General features: G+C 39.9%; 1 protein-coding gene across 46 annotated transcripts in view; it reads left to right on the forward strand.

Moving 5' to 3' along the window:
• Dtna (dystrobrevin alpha) overlaps positions 1 to 20,996 on the forward strand; it is a 349,714-nt gene that overhangs the window by 267,205 nt on the left and 61,513 nt on the right. For all 46 annotated transcript variants that reach the window (XR_001782337.2, XR_003952498.1, XR_003952493.1 and 43 more), the window contains 5 exons: positions 5,874 to 5,959; positions 12,979 to 13,133; positions 15,762 to 15,867; positions 18,249 to 18,415; positions 20,224 to 20,348. Coding sequence is in view for 27 of the 46 variants with exons in the window: in XM_030250320.1 (XP_030106180.1) it covers positions 5,874 to 5,959; positions 12,979 to 13,133; positions 15,762 to 15,867; positions 18,249 to 18,415; positions 20,224 to 20,348 (639 nt within the window). In the remaining 19 variants the exon portion in view is untranslated. The remainder of the gene's footprint in view (positions 1 to 5,873; positions 5,960 to 12,978; positions 13,134 to 15,761; positions 15,868 to 18,248; positions 18,416 to 20,223; positions 20,349 to 20,996) is intronic.

The raw sequence follows: 20,996 nt of genomic DNA on the forward strand, positions 1-20,996 counted from the left end.
GATGACATGTTCATTATACTCCATAAGCCAATGATTTGGCAAGCCTTCTGTTAGTATTGGAAGAAATGAAACAGTCCAAAGAGAACTCCTACTTTTATAAATGTCAGGGCCATGTGTATATGTTCCTGTGTGTGTGTGTGTGTGTGTGTGTGTGTGTGTGTGTGTGTGTGTGTGAAAGAATGTGTATGTATGTGTGTGTATGTGCATGTGTGAGAGTGAGTGTGTGTGAGAGTGTGTATGAGTGTGTGTGTGTGTGTGGTGAGTGTGAATTGTAAGAGTGTTGTGAGTGTATGTGAGTGTGTGTGAATGTGTGTGAGTGTATGAGTGTGTGAGAGTGAGTATGTGTGTGTGTTGTGAAAAAGAGAATGGGTATGTATGTATGTGTGTACACACACACATATATATGTGTATATGTGTGTGTGCATGGGTGTGTAAGTGTGTGTATGAGTGTGAAGGTGTGATAGTATGTGTGTGAGTATATGTATGTGAGTGTATGAGTGTGTGAGTGTGTGAATGAGTGTGAGTATATATGAATGTGTGTGAATGTGTGTATGAGTGTGTAAGTAGGTGTGTGAGAGTCAGTGTGTGTATATATGTGAGTGTGTGTATGAGTGTGTGAGAGTGAGTGTGTGTATATGTGTGTGTGTTTGTGTATGTGAGAGAATGAGTTGTGTCAGTGTGTGTCAGTGTGTGTTAGCCAGAGGTTGACATTAAGGGCCTTCCTGTTTCACTCTTCACCTTTTTTTTTTATTTACTGGCCTTTAAAAAAGGTATTTCATGCAATGTATTTTGATCATATTATTTCCCCTCCCCCAGTTCCTCCCAGGTCTTCCCTATGTCTACATTCCTATCCACCCAAGTTCACATTCTTTCTGCCTCTCAAAATCAAATCAAAACAAACAAAAAGGCAAAAATATCAAAACAAAACAAAAGCACACAAAAACCACGGATCTGTTTGGTGTTGAGCAACTGCTCCTGATCACAGAGTTTGCCTCTGAGTTGTTCCACTCAGTGACACTCCGTTGGAAGACATCATTTTTCCTCTCCCAGCAGGAATCAATTGCAGTGGCTTCCTTAGGGATAGAATGTCATACTGCCCCTTTTCTGTGATGGGATTTTGCCAGGTTTGAACTGGTGCAGGCCTCGTACATGCTGTGCCATCACAGTCTTTATGAGTTCATATGTGCATCTTTCCTGCAGTGTCTGAATGATACTGTTTCCTGGCCATCATCTCCCACCTCTGGCTTACACTCTTTCTATGTCCACTTTCACACAGAACTCTGAAGCATCAGGGGAGGAGGTTGATGAAGATATTTAATTTAGGAATAAGTGCTCCAAACTCTCCCACTCTATGCACATTGTCCAGTTGTGGTCTCTGTTAATTACTACTGCAGGAGGGTTTCATGCATAAATGTGTGTGATGTGTGTGTGTGTGTGCATGTGTGTGTGTGTGTGTAGATAGATAGATGTATATATATATGTGTGTGTTTGTGTGTGTGTTTGTGTATACACCCACACACATATATATTATGTCATTAGGAGTCAATTTATTGCTGTGGTTCTTTAACATAACAATAGTACTAGGTTTTCCCCTAGGGCTCACACCTATCCTAGTCTCTGGTGTGTGCCCACTTTTGCAGTGTCAGGTATGGGTTTCATCTTATGGGCCTTTAATCCAATCGAAGCTGGTTGGTTGCTCCTATAACATTTGTGCCAGTATTGTACCAATGTGCCTCACAGGCAGGAGCTGTTGTAGGTCATGGGGTCCTTGCTTGAGTGACAGATAAATGCTTATTATCTATCTTCCATGGCATGCATAGTAGCTTCCAGTACCATAAGCACTAGTCAGTAGGGATGGTACTTCTAGCTGAGCACAAGCTCAATGACATATATAAGTGGTTTCTTCAGCTATAGGACCTTACGGTCATATTGTGGAGGATAGCCAACAGCGTTGACAATAGTCTGTGGTATTGGACATGGTCTGTGAAACTCCTTTGGCCAACAGCACAACGTGATGTTACTCATTTCTGGTACTGGAGGTTTTATTTGGTAGTATTTGATGTCTATTTGTGCATTGTCTTCTCCATTATATGATGACGCCATTTAACTTCCATATATATAAATATATATATGTGTGTGTGTGTGTGTGTGTGTGTGTGTGTGTGTGTGTGTGTGTATGCACATATACATATATGGGAGCTTCTATAGTAGTGAGTTTCATATGGGTCTTCTAAAAGCCTGTAGTGTTAGTTGTCCCTCCCCATATTCCCTCTTTTTCCCTACCCTCTCACTCCTTCTCCATTTAATCCTGCTATTCCAGTCTCTCTCTCCTTTATGTCTCCATAACACTATATTCTGTTCCCTTTCTTAAGAGACCCCTCTCCTTCCCAGTCTCTTACAAGATGCCTGACCTCTGTGGTTACCCAGATTATAGCACACGTATCAAAAGCGTAAAAGCTAACAACTATACATAGGACAAACCCACATATTTGTCTTTGGGGGTCTGATTTGCCTCACCCAGGGTGACTGTTTCTAGTTCCATGTATTTATTTACAAATTTCATTATTTCACTTTTTAACAGTTAAGTAATAGTCCATTGTATAAATGTAGTATGTCTTTAGTATTCATTCATAAGTTAGTGGACATCTAGTCTATTTCTATCTTCTTGCTATTATGAATAGTCTGGCTATTATGAATAGAGCAACACATGGATGAACAAAAATCTCTGTGGTGACATAGAGTCCATTGGGCATATGCCCAAGAATGGTATAGCTGAATTTTGTAGTAGATAGATTTTCAGCTTTTGGAGTAACTTCCACAGGATTTCCATACCAGTTTTCTCCTAGGACTGACTAAGTCTATACTAAGTGTTTCTAGGATCCTTGCTGCTGTGTGCAGTCATTTATTTTATTGATCATGGCCATTCTGATGGGTGTGAGATGAAATCTCAAAGTAACTTTAATTTTCATTCCTCTAGTGGCTAAGGATATTAAACATTTTAAGTGTCAGCCATTTGTGTTTCATCTTTGAGCACTGGAAACTCTTTAGTTCTTTAACCCATCCTCACATTGAATTACTTTCTTTGTGTTCCTGGAGGAGGGTTGCTTGTTTGGTTGGTTTGTTTTGATTTTTTTTTTTTTGTAGTTTTTTGGTTTTGTTGGATGTACGACTGGGAAATATTTTTTCCCATTCTGTAGGCTTCTGCTTTGCTTGAACGATGCTTTGCTATACAGAAGATTTTTAGCTTTTTAGCTTCCAGCATCCCTATTTATTAATTGTTGGTCTCGGTGCCTGTGCTTTGGCTTCCTGGTCAGGAAAGTCTTTCCTGTGCCAATGAGATCAAGTGAGTTCCCTAATTTCTTTCCTGTATAGTTCAGGAAATTTGTGTTTAGACCCTTTATCTATTTGGAGTTGAGCTTTTGGTGCAAGGTAATATACATCAATATAATTTCCTTCTTGTACATGTTTGAAGCTCTCTGTTTCACCAGCACCATTTGGTGAAGACGCTGTGTTTTCTCCCATGTATGTTTTATTTATTTATTTATTTATTTATTTTTATTTTTTGTTTGTGGTTGGTTGGTTGGTTGGTTGGTTGGTTGATTGGTTTTTCGAGACAGGGTTTCTCTGTAGTCCTGGCTGTCCTGGAACTCACTTTGTAGACCAGGTTGGCCTCAAACTCAGAAATCTGCCTGCCTCTGCCTCCCAAGTGCTGGAATTAAAGGCATGTGCCACCACGCCTGGCTCCCATGTATGTTTTAGCTTCTATTGAAAACTCAAGAGTCTGTACCTATGTGGTGATACTCAAGTCTTCAGGTCTATTCCATTGATCAATGTATCTCTTTTTATGTTATACCATACTGATTTTATTTCTATAACTCTGCATTACAATGTGAAATAGTGGATGGTAACACTTCTAGCCATTCTTTTATTCCTCGGGATTGCTTTTGCTATCTGTTTTTTTTTTTTTTTATGAGTTTCCATATGAAGTTAAAGGTTGTTCTTCAACTGTGAAGAATTTTGTTGGAATTTTGATGGGGATTTTATTGAGTCTGTAGATTGCTTTGGATGGGGTGGCCATTTTCCCAATATGAATCCTCCTAGTCCATGAGAATGGGAGACCTTTCCATCTCCTGGAATCTTCTTCAATTTCTTTCTTTAATATCTTAAAGTTTTTATTATGCTTTAGTCTATCACACCCTTGATTAGAGTTATCCCAAGATATTTTTGAAGCGATTGTGAAAGGTACTGTTTCCATGATTCCTTTCTTAGTGTGTTTGAAGCGATTGTGAAAGGTATTGTTTCCATGATTCCTTTCTTAGTGTGTTTGTCATTTGTATATAAGAAGGCTACTGATTTTGTGTATTAATTTTGAATACTACTACTTTGCTGATAGTGTTTATCAGCTATAGAAGTTTCCTGCTGGACTTTCTAGGGTCTTAAATATAAAACCCATATGATCTGCAAATGAGGATATTGTTCTCCTTTCTTTCCTATTTTTATCCTCTTGGTCCTTTTCAAATTTCCTATTGCTCAAGCTAAGACTTCAAGTAATATATTAAATAGGTATGGAGCAAGTGGACACCTCTATCTTGTTTCAGATCTTAATGGAAATGTTTTCAGTGTCTCTCTGTTTAGGTTGATGTTGTCTGTGGCCTCACTCTTTATTGCCTTTGTAATGAACCTTGTACTCCTAATCTCTCCAGGACCACAAAGAGGTGCTGGATTTTGTCAAAGGCCTTTTCTGCACCTAATAAGATGAGATGATTTTTATCTTCCAGTTGGTATATGTGGTGGATCACATTTATCTATTTATGTATGTTGAATCATTGCTGCATCTCTAGGATGAAGTCTACTTGATCATGGTAGATAATCTTTTTGATGAGTTTTTGAATTATGCTTCCAAGTATTTTATTGAGAAATCCTGTATATGTGTTTCTAAGAAATATTGATCTATTTTTTGAGGCAAGTTCTCTCACTAGATCTTAGAGCTCACTGATTTATATCTGTCTGGCTCTGCCTCTTTGGTGGCACCATTACAAATATATGCCACCATTCCCAGCTTTGATGTAGGTGTTGGGGACCCAAACTTAGGTCCTCATACACTCATGGCACGTACTTCACAGAGCCATCGCTCCAGCCCCAGCTCCTGTGGTTTGACCTCTTAAAATACTAGCTGTCTTTATAAAGCAAATATATCACACTCAAACAATTGGTTTGTGTTTAGAAAATGATAGTAGTTGAAAAGAATGTGTTCTCAAAGGTTGTCTCTTGGGGGGTCCTGCTCTTTTCTGCAGGGAAATGAAGGGGGAGTGGATCTGGAAGGGGGGCTTGGAAGAGTGGAGGGAGGGGAAACTGTGGTTGGGATGTGTTGTATGAGAGAAGAATCTATTTTCAATAATAAAATAAAATATCAAATTAATAAACAAAAGTTGAACTTGAAAAAAAGCCCACAGAGTTAACCTAACTTAAGTTTTAAAAATTCTCTTAGGAAATAAAATATGAAGCTTCTGAAGTCTGTTTGAATAAATTATAGAGACTGGAATCATGCATAAAATTATTTCACGAAACCCAAAGACAAAAGGCAGAAGCCATCACTACCTAGGGCATCTTTCTCTGGCTACCAACCAGTATTTGGAGCCAGTGACATGTACAACAAATAAACTAGAAGATCCCGATGTCTCTTGAAAAGCAAAGTGCCACATAGACAGTTTATCAGCCATGCGTGGTGAATTATATTCACAACCTTTTCTAAAGTGTGTCTGCATAATGCATGCAGCCGTGTATCTTACAATTTCTACAGAGCAGAAAATGTCAACATTATTTATTAGGAGTATCCTAAATAACATCATTTTTTTTCTGTTATCATGAAACAGGGAAGGCCATGGAAAAATCTCAGTATTTGCTGTCAAAATGGCTTTGGCTACATTGTGTGGAGGAAAGATCATGGACAAGTTAAGATGTAAGTTATCCCTGCCCCCATTCTGCACGTGTGCCTTACATCCTCGCTCACCCTTGCCATGTCCCCTGTCTTCCTCTGTCTCCCCTCATTCTGTGAGAGCTGTTTCAAATGGAGTCTTCTTTGGCCTTTAAATTTTATAATAAAACTATTTCCACATTATATAAATGTTAATGAAGTGAACATTCCCTCTACCTTTGAATTATCATTATTTATAACTTCCTGAGTACCTCCAACTAGAATCTTTCTGATATTGAAGTATTCAGTTTCCACTGATTTAAAATAATGTTGGTTTTGGGGACTTCACTTAGTCGTTTACCCTAAATATGATAAGTTTGGCATGGAATGCTGTGTTAGAAAGGCTGTGACTAGGGGCACCAACCATCCATGTTGTGAGCCCATGCACGCTATTGATGCTAAATTGCACTATGGACATGAATTTATTTCTTTGTTCCCTAGTTTCATTTTGTAGCTCTGTGAGATTTTATTAAGCCTGGAGGCTGCCTCCAGCTCTGTTAGCTGTGGAGTACCTTCCTCCCTTTCTTCCTGTTAGATTCCAGATAGTCCAAAAGGAAAGATTAAAATAAGGGAAAGCCTTTGCTCCTTCGGAAGCTAGCCTGACATACTGCAAGAATCTCCCTGGATAACCAGATTAGGGAAAAGATGACAAAGCTGAGATGACATCAACTTCCTTAATTTTCTTTTATGAAATGACCAGTGCATCCACAACTCAGAGAAGCCCACTCAGATCCTGGGCCCCGTTAGCTTCTCGTTAGTTATCCAAGGAGATAGAGAAATTGAAAATCTCCTTTGTTTGACTGGTAAATAATAAATCAGAAGTTGCCAGTGGCTTTCTCTTTGCTCGTTAAATGGCTTCAGAATTATCTAGGGGGCATTTTCTTCAAGGTTAGGCTAAGAGAAGAAAGTTTAACAGAAAGAACTAAACCAGACGTAAAAACCCAGCAGAGCCTGACTACTACCATCAGGTCACAATTGGACGTTTATGCTGAGGACATCAGAGAAACGTTTCAAGAACTAAAATATTCAAAAGTATCTTCTAATGTTTATTCAATATCGTATGCATGGACAAATGAGTGTAAGAGTCCTATATTAGAGTAAGTTTGAGCCAAATTGATGAAAGGCAGTTTTCTAAATGTCAGGACCCTCTGAGCCTTTTGTAAAGCAAGCAAGCCCATGTCCTGGAAGACCCAGGCTCTTCTGCTCAGCTCTCCTGAGACTCAGATGTTGTCATCCTTTGGGGACAGCCATCTTGGCAACTCTCTGGCCTGGCCAGTTTCATAGCCCATCCCAGGCCAGTTGCTAAAGCATCTACTGGTACACAAAAAAATATTGCAAACGTTTATTTTCACATCCTGGGCTGGGAAGAGCCACTTATTCCTTTTAAGCAGGATCAGAGTTGAAAGGAAGGCTAGCAAGATAGCAGTGGCAGTCGCACACAGGCCTGAAGACTTAAGGTTAGTTCTGGGATTGCACAAAGTGGAGAAAGAGAATCAGCTCCTAGGAATTGTGCTCTGATCTCTACACACATGTAAGAACATTATCATACATAATACACATACATGCACGCTCATTTTTGAAATATGCATCAAAGCCATGGATGCTAGGCAAGCAATCAACAGCATGAATACAGTTTAAAAGCTCAAGCCACTTTAAGTTGTTTGTTTGTTTGGGTTTTTGTTTGTTTGGTTGGTTGGTTTTCATTTTTGTTTGTTTGTTTTGGTTCACTAACTCCTTCTCCTGTAACCCCTGAGATCAGAGGAAGCAGTGTAACAGCTACAGTGCTTTCTCCTCACCTGGCCATCGTCCTCCCCAAAGCCGGGTGAGCAAAGCAGGCTGCACGCTACTGGCACAGTCAGTCTTCTTCAATACAGAGAAGGATGCTTCCACAGCAGAAATGCCTTTGGAGACCCAAGGTCCTCGCGTCACAAATTCTAATGAAAAGTGCATGGTGTGACCACCAGTCATCTCATTCCTATCTCAACAGCAGTGGATCTCAATTACCATTTTACGTCACTAGTTCTTGGGCTGAAGAGTCTCTCCTAGATTGGTAATCCCAGGAAGATAGTTTGAATGACTTCCAAGTAATTATGTTGAAGGCAGTTTGATCTTGACTACAGTTGGAAGCAATTTGATTTGAAAAATCTCTGCAAAATATTAGTACAAAGTGAATATCCTTCATCATCAATATTTCTAGTTTGAATAATAGTTATTGACTGAATGAGGCAATCCAGTCACATACAGCCATGACTATCTCTTGGTAAATGGCATTGAGGGATTTTTAATGAAGTTTTTCTTTGCTGGCTCTTGACTTAGTGGTAAAGCAGACAAATCATGATTTCTTGTGCTACTTTTGTGATAAGAAAAAGTAAAAGGGCCGGGCGATGGTGGCGCACGCCTTTAATCCCAGCACTCGAGAGGCAGAGGCAGGCAGATTTCTGAGTTTGAGGCCAGCCTGGTCTACAGAGTGAGTTCCAGGACAGCGAGGGCTACACAGAGAAACCCTGTCTCGAAAAACCAAGAAAAGAAAAGAAAAAAGAAAGAAAGAAAAAGTAAAAGGAAGTATAGAAAGTTTTTCCAGATTTGGATTTTTGTTTTCGCTTCTGTAAAATTGTCTAATGTATTTAAGCCAATATCACAGCCATGCTAGTTTATCAATATTTCTATTTTTGTGCATGAGGAGAAAAGATATTTAGTTTGTTCCAACTTGTCCCTGTTTAGTGGTGAGAACAGAGCAAGAATAATTGGCTGAATTTTTAAAAGCAAAGGGGAAAAATAACAGAAAGATGAAGCAATTTTTATTAAATGATTATCAATGCAATAAAGGGGGCACTAACTCCATTTCAAATCATACTCTCTGCTACTTAGGGACACCAGAAACCAATATGCATGGTGTTCACCATGTTGCTCCTAGTGGGACTATTGGTACAGCCTATGGAGGAAAAGGTGCTTTCTGTGAGGGTATGGCAGAACTCCTTAAACATAAAGTGACCTAGTACCCTCCTTTCCTGTTTAATCCTTCTCAGCTTGTAATTAACTGCTTTAATGGGTTAGAACAGTTGTTTATCTCTTGAACAGTCCTATTAGTTGGTTCTTCTTAAATATGTCCAGTGTACCTGCATACAAGCACATGTGCATGCACACGTACGCCCATCTATGTGTGCAAGTGTACTTGGGGGCACATATGATGGAAGCCAGAATACAACCTTATGGAGGAATTTTTTTCTATCTTGTTTGAGACAGAATTCTCGTTAGCTTGGAGCTCACTAATTAAACTAGACTGGCTGGTGAGTGACAGAATTTCTCGTAAGCTTGGAGCTCACTAATTAAACTAGACTGGCTGGTGAGTGAGTTCTGAGGGTCCTTGCATTTCTGCCTTCCTAGTGTTAAAATTAGAAGCATGTTCCACCACCCCCAGCATGTGTACATAATTCTATGGAACAAATTAAGGTCTCACGATTAAAAGCCAAACACTGTACCAACTCAGCCAACTCTCCAACAAAAATATACAGATCTTAAAGAAATTCTAAGTCCAAGGCCATAAGCCTGGGATGTCATATTTTGTCTATAGTCTCTAAGTGTTTTGTTTGTTTTTATTGGGTTTAGGGGGCTTGTTTGTTTGCTTACTTGCTTGTTTGCTTAGTTCAGAAGGCCCACACTATAGCAAACATCTTGCATTCGTCAAATTTCTCTCTCTGATTGGGTTGAGCTGCCTTCACACACTGCCTCCAGGCTTGCTTTAAATCCTTCATTATGTCCCTTGACATCATCCAGACACAATCTGAATCACATAGCAGAAGTCTGAAGGCTTTTTTATATCTGGTGTCAGCATCTGCTATGCCCTGGTACCCTGACCCCACTCCCAGGCTCCTCGAAGATCCTTGAGAACATTGGGCTTGCACTGACTGCCCTTTGCCCTGACCCTGTTTCCTTAAGCTCCCAGTTCCCTCCTCTGTGCTGACTGCCCAGTGGCCTTTACACTTCGCCTTGACGAGCTTCTCCCTCTGCATCCACCCTGCTCTTCCCATATTCACACCATAGTGTTACAATCTGTGCTGTTCTATGTGGCATCCTTCTGGCTTTCCTCAGTCCACCAAGTCTCCCAGAGGGCAGGAACCACATCCTGGTGTATTACTGGTTAGGGCAATGTTATACAATTAGTGTGTGCCAGGTTGATTGCCGCTGAATGAACCAATGAAGGGAAAGTCATGTTATGGTGCTGTAAGAAACACAAAGGGGCTTAGAATATGATTTGGAGCCACAAGACAAACACCCACAGGGGATTTCATATGAATGAATAATGCCAGGAACAGAAAGTATACAGTATGTAATTAATCAACCAATCGTGAAAATATAAATGTGTCCCACATGTGAAGTGTTATTCTGAATGCTTTATATCTATTAACTGATTGAATCCTTGAAATAATCTTTTATTACACACACACACACACACACACACACACACACACATATAATAGGCTTATCATCTAAATCCAAAAACTAAAGTACAATCATGAATTATTTTCGTATCAACTTCAGAGTTCCTTAATACTATTTTGACGAACCAAGTAAGCCACTTCCTGATAATCTCTGTGGTCCATACTTCCTTTGGCTCTCACTTAGACAGCCTTCCTCAATAGAAGTAAAATTCACCTTAGTGTCAAGTGTGTGGGAGGTCACTGTGAGTACTCCTGGATTTGTTCAGGAAGATCAGTCTGCTACATTGAGCACAGCAGGAGAACAGGACAGGATCCTGTCCGTAGCAGTGAGAGCAAGGGATGGCTTATTCATCCGTTCATTCAATCAACTTGGGCAATTATACATCTTCACTGTTGTAGAGATGTTATCGGAAACATGAAAGCAGAGATATTTTATCAACAAACTAGTTTCATTTAGATATATATTGGGTATGCAACTAAAGTTATATCTAAATAAAACTAGTTTATTGGTATTCCTGAGGGGTTACTATCCCCTTAGGGACTGTATTCCTTTCTCCCAGTCTTCCATAAGAGTCCCCAAGTGCAATTCACTGTTTCGCTGTGGGTGTCTGCACTTGTGGGAGTTATTTGATGGGTGGAACCTCTCAAAGGACAGCCATGCAAGACTCCTGTCTACAAGCATAACAGAGTGTCAGGGATTGGTGCTTGTCTATGGGATGAGTGTCAAGTTGAGCTAGTTATTGGTTGGCCATTCCCTCAGTCTCTGCTCCACTCCAGTAATAGAATTGCTGAACCATGTAGTGATTTTGTTTTATTTCTCAAACTGTGTTACTTATTTCCACAGTGGCTGCAATTTTTGTTTCCACAACTGTTTACAACTATTCCCCTTTAAGTCCTGCCCCACGGTGGTTCTCCTTGTACTTTTTGTCAATCTTGCTGGAGAATCTACCTGACTGTGGCTTCCATTTACACTCATTAGCATTTCTGCAGACTTCTAACCAATTGCAGGCCCTCCTTCAGGGAATGTCTACTTGGCTTCTCTGCCTATTTTCAGTCATGTTGTTTTCTTACTATTCAGTTATTTGAGTTGCTTGTATATTTTGGATGTTAACCTCAGAATTTCTACAATATCACTATTAATATCAATTGTGAAGCATCATTTTATCTGGAAGATTTAAAATGAAGAGAGTCAGGCCACATCCTTAAAACACAATCCAGTAAAAGCTTGTAATATGTATAATGTGTAGTTAGAGTATAAGTGGGGTGTCCTCAGGTTACACTTTGGCCTTGAGAAATGGAACTCAATGTGAAAAGAGGTAGCACATTGAACTTACTAAACTTTGTCCTGCAGCTTCACTGGCTGAGTGGCATCTACTTAGCATTAGACAAACTAATGGCAAATCCTCTCATTCTGGTAATTCCAGGGGAATTATGAGGCACCTTGGGAATTGAGCTGTTAAGTGTTCATTAAGCTCACACCATGGCAGGATGGAGCATTCAGGTTCAGTGAAGCCAGCAGCACTCTGGGAAATCATCTGAAATCCCAATCTTACCTCATAGATCAGGCAGGCTTTTCTTTACCACACAGAGATAAGTCTCATGCCTCCCACCCTGTCAGACAGTGTGAGTTCCAAAGATTTTCTGCCTCTGTGGGAACTTACCCAAGTGTTGGCATTTTTCTATTGTACTATTAATTTTCAAGTATATTGAGTCAACCCCCAAAATTTTGGTAATGGTACAAATGGTTAAGTTTTTAATCAGATAAATGATACGTGTACCTCCCCCAATTCTATAGAGATAATTTCATTGTTTCCTAAGAGGCCAACATTTTTGTCTTCCCTTTTGGTTGCCATGATAAAATGTCCTGACAGAAACAACTTAAGGCAGAAAGAGTTTATTTTCATTCATAGTTCCTGAGGGATTCAGCTGTCATGGTAGAGAATGCATGTTGGCAGTAACAGAGCACAAGCCTGGTACATCACATCTGCAGTCCAGTGGAAAAGAAAGAATAAGAAGTGAAGCCAGGCAAGAGAACCCTTAAGTCTGCCCACACTGACCAACTTCATCAAGCAAGGCCTCACTTGCTGAGGGTTCCACAACTTTCCCAAACAGCACCCCCTGATGGTAGATGTGGATCAGGTTTTAAATCTGTGAGCCTATGGGGAACACTTCACATTCAAACTGCAACAGTATCCATTACATCTACAAAACTTACTTATGTAAGCTTATAATTAACCTCAAGTAAAAATATGATGTTCTCTGTCTTATGAAAATATGTTAACATTACCCAAATTACAAATCACCTTCAAACAGGTACCACACATATAGCAAGATCCTGTTTTGAAACAAGAAAAAAACACTGGATATCATGCTGAGACCATTTCCACAGAAAAAAATTAGCTTTCATGTTATGTTTCCATAAATAATATACTTCTTCATTCTTTGTAACAGAGATCCTGAGATTAAAAACCTTAGAATATATATATATATATATATATATATATATATATATATATATATATATATATATATATGGTAAACATCTTCAGCCTTTCTTTCCACCAGATATTTTCTCAATGATCTCTGACTCCAGTGGAGTGATGGTATATGGAAGATATGACCAATTCCTTCGGGAAGTTCTCAAACTACCCACAGCAGTTTTTGAAGGTCCTTCATTTGGTTACACAGAACAGTCAGCCAGATCCTGTTTCTCCCAACAGGTAACTGTCTAAAGAAAACCTTTCAACCACTGTTATTCTCTTTCTGTGTGTGACTTCCAGGCTCAGAAGCCCAAATCCTTCTTCATGGCAGCAGCCTAGGGTATGCCTTTCCAGCCTTATGAGTGGCCTGTGATCCAGCAGCTAACAATATACCTGAATAGTAAAAACACTGAGGACTCACTGGCCAAGAGCCAGATTTCAGGCTTATTATTTCTACTGTATAATTTAGTCTTTGCAGCAACATATACCCTTGATATCTTTGTCATTGATATGTCTATATTACCATAAGGACTAAATTGTCACTCAGCCTCCAAATAAGGTATGCCAGGCCCCACACTAAGGTTTGCCAATGTCCATCAAAGGAGAGGAGTCCCCTCACATGGCTCATTACTGTCTGTGTGGTCCAATACATGATGAACACTGCTGCCTAAATATTTCACAATGGGACATAGTGATGCTTTAGACTTTGTTGCTAGGGAAGAAGTATTTTTTAGCATCAACATCTTAGATCTCTATGGAAAGACTATATGTTCATTCCCCCAATACAATCACTGGTAGTTTCTAAATCCATGCACATAACATCTATTTACAATTGTATAAAGTTTAAACTAATTAAGTGTGACCTTCCAAGTGGTTCATGCAATTCAAACATTAAACAAAGTGGAAAACCACACTGCTCACCCAGCCAGTGACATCATCAGTCTACATTTCCTGGGCCACTGGCAAAGTTGAAAGTGCATCAGGTGTCCCTCCTATCATGTATCTGTAGAAATGTAGCTATCCTCTTTATGAGTATGGATGTAACTGATTGAATTAGATGCTAACCCAGCTCCCGTGCCATCCAGACTAGGAAAGTCTTAATGAAGGCTTACCAATCCCAGCCCCAACCTTAGGAGGGCTCAGGTGCTCCTGTGCATCCCTCCTCCCCTGCCCTGAGCCATTACATTCTCTTGGCAGTGGTGTCACTGGTCTTGGCTTATCTCCTAGCTGTATTTTGGTACCCACTGTCCATTGTCTCTCCATCCATTTTCCTCCTCTTCCCAGTCTCTAGGGAATTACTGTTTACTCCCAGAAATGAGTATTTTTTTAGCTTCTACATGTGAAAACATGTAGTATATGTCTTTCTATACCTTGCCTTCAAACTTAAAAAGGCTTATATGTTCAAAAACAATTAAATATGATATTCCTATGCTAAAAACTTCTTCCAAAATATCCTAGAGATTGTCCCATGACATCATTATTTATTTATTTATTCTTGATGATAAGAAATTTAAACACATTCCAATTGTAGCAACATCTTGGAAATATTAGAAATGATTGTAACCTAGGCAATATGATTGTTTAACCAAAGTAAATAAATACAATTATCTGAAATTTTAAAAAGAGACACATGTAAATACAAGTCTACTTTATTTTTGCTTTAATGTCTTTATAACCACATTTTAAAAGGCTAAGACTTGGGGGTCAGGGAGGAGGTGTACCGGAGAGATGGTTCAGGGGTTAAAAGCATTGGCTGCTCTCACAAAGGACCTTTGTTCGATTCCAAGCAACCATGCGAAGGTTCCCAACTCTCTGTAACACTTGTCCCAGGGGATCTCACTCCTGGCCTTCATGGGCCCCCATGTGGTGCACAGACATAAAATGCAAACAAAGCCCTCATACACCCATACACATAATATAAATAAATAAATAGGTCTGGTTACAAATATATTTGAAATATCTTATTGGGGAAAAGTCCATACAATGTAGAGTAATAGCTTTGAAGGAAAATTTTTTCTAGACATACAAATTCTGATATCTTATGAAAATACTATCTCCTTACTAATACTTTATACAATATATATATATATATCTTAACAGCAACATACATATAAACCCAATAGAAATCTTAAACTAGTTAAGGTTATGAGGAAAGACTAAACCTATAAATCCCTATTAATAAAAAATTCAATATGTCCAGAATCAGTTATTAGTGAGGTTTATCATAAGGTTTACCCTAAGATATGACCCTTAAAAACACTATATCTCTTTGGGACTTGTTCTAAACTATTAAGGTTCTGCCCAGTTTGGTATGCTGGTTCAAATTTTCAAATAAAATAATTTTAACATTTAACCACACTATTTCTGCTGTTCCTGAATTTCAACAGAACCAATCATATTAACCACTAAATATTCAGTGTCTAAGCAACTGAGGAAACTGCAGGGAAACCATTCACAAAAGCAGCCGAACCCTCAGGGAACCACACAGGCCCATGGTAGGAGGCTCTGCTGAGTTAGAGCCTGTGGAAATTTTAGGTCTTTGGCTTCCGGGTTTTCGCACGGCCCCTTATCTCTGAGAGTGACTGATTGGCTGACTCAGAGATGACTGAGACTCTTCTGATTGGCTACCCTCTCAGGTCCAGTGGAGATGACCTGGTCTCCTGTAATTTTGGCACAGGGAGCATTGATGTTTCCAGTTCTAAACTATGTTTAGATGTTTCAGTTCTAAGCAACACCCTTTGGCACGGTCTGCTTCTCCCTACATGAGGAGTTAACTGAACGACTTGTTTCTTTGTTATCAAATGACAGCATGTGAGTTCGGATTGTTCTCTGACCTATCCTTTTGTGGTTTTTCTTTTTCTGGTGCAGAAAAAGGTCACCTTAAATGGCTTCTTGGACACGCTCATGTCAGACCCTCCTCCACAGTGCCTGGTATGGCTGCCTCTTCTGCACCGACTGGCAAATGTAGAAAATGGTGAGTAGTTACTGCTGAGCCAAACCACCGTTTAAATTGCTCAAATTCAACCATAAAACCTACAGTTATGAAGTCCATGACATTTTAGGGAAGGTTGTTTAGTGGATCATTTAACAAAACTACCTCCTGACCCATCAAACCTTATATGCTACAAAATTAGAATGAGGAATGCTAAAAAAAAAAAAAAAAAAAAAAAAAATGATGGTGATGGTGGTGGTGGTGATGATGATGATGATAAATACATTGTAACTTCAATTATAAGCTTCTTGTATTCAATAGAAAAATCCCACGTAAAGGACACTTTCAGGACTTGCTTTAGAGAATGTCCCATGTTAATATTTATGACATGAACCATGTTTTCCCCAAAGCAATCACCCAGAAATAGGTGAAAGCAATAAATGATAACAACTTGCTCACTTGAAGGCACTGTTCAGTGATGTATCTATTAAGTAAATCTATGTTAATGACAAGAGTGATGTAAATTTCACTGCATGTTTCTTTTCAAACATAGCAAAGGTCTCCAATGATGTTTACCATTGACATAACTAGACTTAAATATAAAATGCAATCTAGGACATGGTTTAAAGAAATCTACACACGGAACAGACTAGAGCCTCTATTTAATGTTTGTAGTTTTATTGTCAAACTGTAAAATTTCTCCAATTTGAATAGAAAATAGTGTATCCCATGTCTGTGTGTTGTTTTAATATATGTTGGGGATAAAAATTGATTCATTTTAAATTCTCACTTGGAATTTTTAACATCTGACTCTATTGTCTCTCAATTTTTTCTAAATTTGTTTTGAACAAAATTTAGAGAATACCTGGGTTCAGAGTTCTGGTGGGCATTCCAGAAGGAGCCATGTACCAATCAGAACTCTGTGAAGGAGCCATGTACCAATGAGAAGGCTGTGAAGGAGCCATGTGCTAATCAGCATTCTGTGAAGGAGTCATGTGCCAATCAGAACACTGTACAGGAGTCATGTGTCAATCAGAACACTGTACAGGGGACATGTGCCAATCAGAACACTGTACAGGAGTCATGTGCCAATCAGAACACTGTACAGGAGTCATGTGCCAATCAGAACACTGTACAGGAGTCATGTGCCAATCAGAAGGCTGTGATTTCAGCTCTAACTCAGAGCTTCCTGTTACAGAAGATCTGTTTCTTAGGCGCCTGCCCAGAGTTGTTATCCAGACTTACCTCGGACCCCTGGCTTTCCCAGCAGCCAAAAGAGGGTTTTGGGGTGTCCATAAACAGCAGCCCACTCAAGAACACGTTATGTTCTTTTCTCCCATTTTACTTTTTACCATCATTTATTCCCATATATATTACTTTTCTTGCCCAGTTAGTGAGATAACAACAGCACAAGAAGTTGTTGTTGTTGTTGTTGCTGCTGCTGCTGCTGCTGCTGCAGTTTTAGTATCTTTAGCTCATGGCATGAAGACAATTTGGGTTTGGTTATATGTTAGCTTCAAATTTCAAAGAGTTTACCTGGCTAGCTTGGCACTTCACACTTCCTAGCATAACAAGTGAAGTGTCTCTCAAACCTTCTAAGTCAGAACCATGTTCAAATAATTTGTTCACCTTTTGGGGTCCTATCCTTCTGCCTAAAAAACGTGTGCAGGTGTGTGTGTGTGTGTGTGTGTGTGTGTGTGTGTGTGTGTACGCGCATGTGTGATAAAGTAAGTATCACTCATTAAATAAGTCTACTCTATTTTTTAAGGAACTCAATTTTCTCATCTAGCCTTCCTATTCTCCCACTTCATTTCTTTTTTAAAAAGATTTATTTACTTTATGTAGGTAAGTACACTGTAGCTGTCTTCAGACACACCAGAAGAGGTCATCCGATCCCATTACAGATGGTTGTGAGCCACCATGTGGTTGCTGGGAATTGAACTCAGGACCTCTGGAAGAGCAGTCAACACTCTTCACCACTGAGTCATCTCTCCAGCCCTTTTTTTTTCTTACTCCCATTTTCTACTTCATTAACATCTGACCCTGTCTACTGGGTACTTAGCTGTATCCATCCACTGTGCTACTGAGCTTCTGTGTCTTCATGACCTCTGCTGGGCTCCTGGATATGATATGGGGGAAAGACTTGTCAGTTTGGATAATTTACATTCTTTTGACATAAGAAACAGGGGTCAACAGATCATTACAGTATGTTGCCAGAGGACATTTATTTCTCATCCCATTTTATACCTACTCCCGTCTTCACCCCCAGGAAGAAACAAAACGCTTCTCTCAGTCAAAATAGATCATGGTCTGAAATCAGCAGAGCACAGAGCTGAAAAATTGAATTCTATGAAAGCTGTGGTTTTCTTTAGTTTAGTTCACAATTCTATGGCTTTTTCCCCCCTCATTTACGTCCTCCCTAGTCTTCCATCCAGTTGAGTGTTCCTACTGTCACAGTGAGAGCATGATGGGATTTCGATACCGATGTCAACAGTGTCACAACTACCAGCTTTGCCAGGACTGCTTCTGGAGGGGCCATGCAGGAGGTTCTCATAGCAACCAGCACCAAATGAAGGAGTATACGTCGTGGGTAAGTGAAGGCCAGGCAGTGTTTGGAGGTGGGTGTGAGAGTGTTATCCAGGATGGAGAAGAATTTCAGGGTGGTGTAGGTGTCTCTGTTGGCCAAAGCAAAAGGTAACTCATGGGAAGAACTCCCAGGTCTCCAGTCATCATTGAGGGACGTCAGGACAGGAACTCTGGTAGGAACCTAGAGGCAGGAACTGAAGCAGAGGCCATGGAAGAACCTTGCTCTTAAGGTTTGGCTTGCTCTCATGGCCTGCTCAACCTGTTATTTTATAGCACCCAGGACCAGGATGGCATGCTCCACAGGGGACTGGACCCTTCCACATCAATCACCAATCAAGGAAAGGCCTGCAGACTTATCAATAGGATGATCTGATGGGGCAGTTTCTCAGTTGTGCTTCCCTCTTCCCAGATGACCCTGACTTGTGTCAAGTTGACAAAAAAAGGCAGATAATGAGGGCAAACTTAACTTCTACTCCAATGTTCCTTCCCCTTGCCTGCCATTCTTTATCCTACTGGGACCTCTTACTGTTTGTATCTGAGTTTAGTGTGACTTCCTGAGACTTAAAATACTGGAAGAACCAAACTTTGATTCTTCTCAGGATATAATAGGCAGGTCAGAGCTGACCTAACAAACAGAGAGGCAGGCAGTCCTGCATCCAGCTTACTTTACTGTAAAGTCCACATTTTGCTATGTTTCACTTCGTTTTGTTTCTATGTATATTGTTTTTTTTTTTAAATACTCTACTTTTTTTCTAAGATTCCTAATTTTTTTCTAGTGTAGTACTAGACAGGATTATGACAATTATGCTCAACCACACCTGGTTCAGTTTCAGATTTTTTTTCAGGGAGTGGCAAGGGAAATTTGTAGTTTTAAAACCATCTTTTCATAGTGTGAGTAGTTGACTTGGCAAAGTGACCTGCGTGCGCTCATGTGACAGTAGTCCATGGGGCTTGCTCTGCAGAGGAGTCACTTACTGTTTGTATGGCTCACCGTTTTGTCATCTACCTCAATTAAATGCCAAGTTCACGTCTCATGCTGTCTCCTACAGTTATTTCTTAGAGCCTGGATTAGCTGCTGTTAGCTGTCCCATCTGCCAGGACAACTGAAGTACTTAAATTGGTTCAATCACAAGAATGCAAAGTTGTATAAGTTACATGGAGGCTTTGTGTAAAGAGTAACTTGATAATTTTTTTAGAAAGATTTATTTATTTCATTTATATGAGTACACTCTAGCTGTCTTCAGACACACCAGAAGAGGGCATCAGATCCCATTACAGATGGTTGTGAGCCACCATGTGGTTGCTGGGAATTAAACTCAGGACCTCTGGAAGAGCAGTCAGTACTCTTAAACTCTGAGCCATCTTTCCAGCCCAATAACTATTTTTACATACACAAATGCTGTGTGACTTCCTGAGGAGACATGCACAAACATCTATCTACCCAATTTGGTTGCCTCCTACCTTCCTTCTCTCAAATGGATTCTCAGCTCATTCCTCTTATCCCTTGAGATTGTTCCAGAAAGTTCTAGTGGTCCCCTAAACCTCAACACATTTCCCCACACAATGAGTGCTTCCATTCAGCATAGCATTTGCGGGGACTCTGCAGCAAGGGATGGGTACCCTGGTGGCTTTTTCCAGCATGCAGTCACAGCCTCTCACAAACTTCCTGACTTGGAAGGCAGGTGCTCAAAACAGAGTTATCAATAAATGAAATGGATCAAGAAATGAGCAAATAAATATGCAGCTATTAGTAAACAATTTAAAGTTATCTGTTAAAGTATATAATCAAGGTTGTTATTATTCTCTTTCTAGAAATCACCTGCTAAGAAGCTAACGAATGCATTAAGCAAGTCCCTGAGCTGTGCTTCAAGCCGTGAACCTTTGCACCCCATGTTCCCAGACCAGCCTGAAAAGCCACTCAACTTGGCTCACATCGTGTGAGTATCTCTGGCACAGACTAAGATGTGATGTCCTTCACTTACACATGTCTGGAGCCTTCCTACCAAGACAAGTTCACATAATTTGTCAGGGACCAAGTTTTATTTACTCTTTTACGTTTTTTGTAGTTAGCATATAAAGAAATGAGGTTCATTGTAAACCTCACATTTATATCATTACTGTTTGTTCATATCCAACCCCCTTGACCTTCCTCTATACCTCTTTCCCTTCTTGCTGGTCCCCTTCACCCCAAATAACTCCCCTTCTAGTTTCATCCCATACACACATGTGCACACAGAGGCGGGGGGGGGGGGGACACGCGCACGCGCACACACACACACACTCGTAAGCTTAAATATCTCTAAGTATAAAAGCAAGATAGTGCTGATATAGGCCAAACACCCACAAAACCAATATGTAAGCCACTCTATAGAATGTGGTTAACTTACTTTTTAACTTCTTTGTTTTTCAAACCATGCTCTGATAAGTAAACCAGAAGTACATCATCAGGGTAGTATCCCAGGGGCACAACTGCTTATAGTGATACCACACAGGAGTTGTTAGCTAAAGTCTACACTTGCCCTTGGCATCACCAAAGAGGCACAAAATTCAAGTTGCCCAGGATAGAGTACAAGGTCAAGCAAGTG

Source organism: Mus musculus, chromosome 18 (assembly GCF_000001635.26).
Source record: "Mus musculus strain C57BL/6J chromosome 18, GRCm38.p6 C57BL/6J".
NCBI lineage: Eukaryota > Metazoa > Chordata > Mammalia > Rodentia > Muridae > Mus > Mus musculus.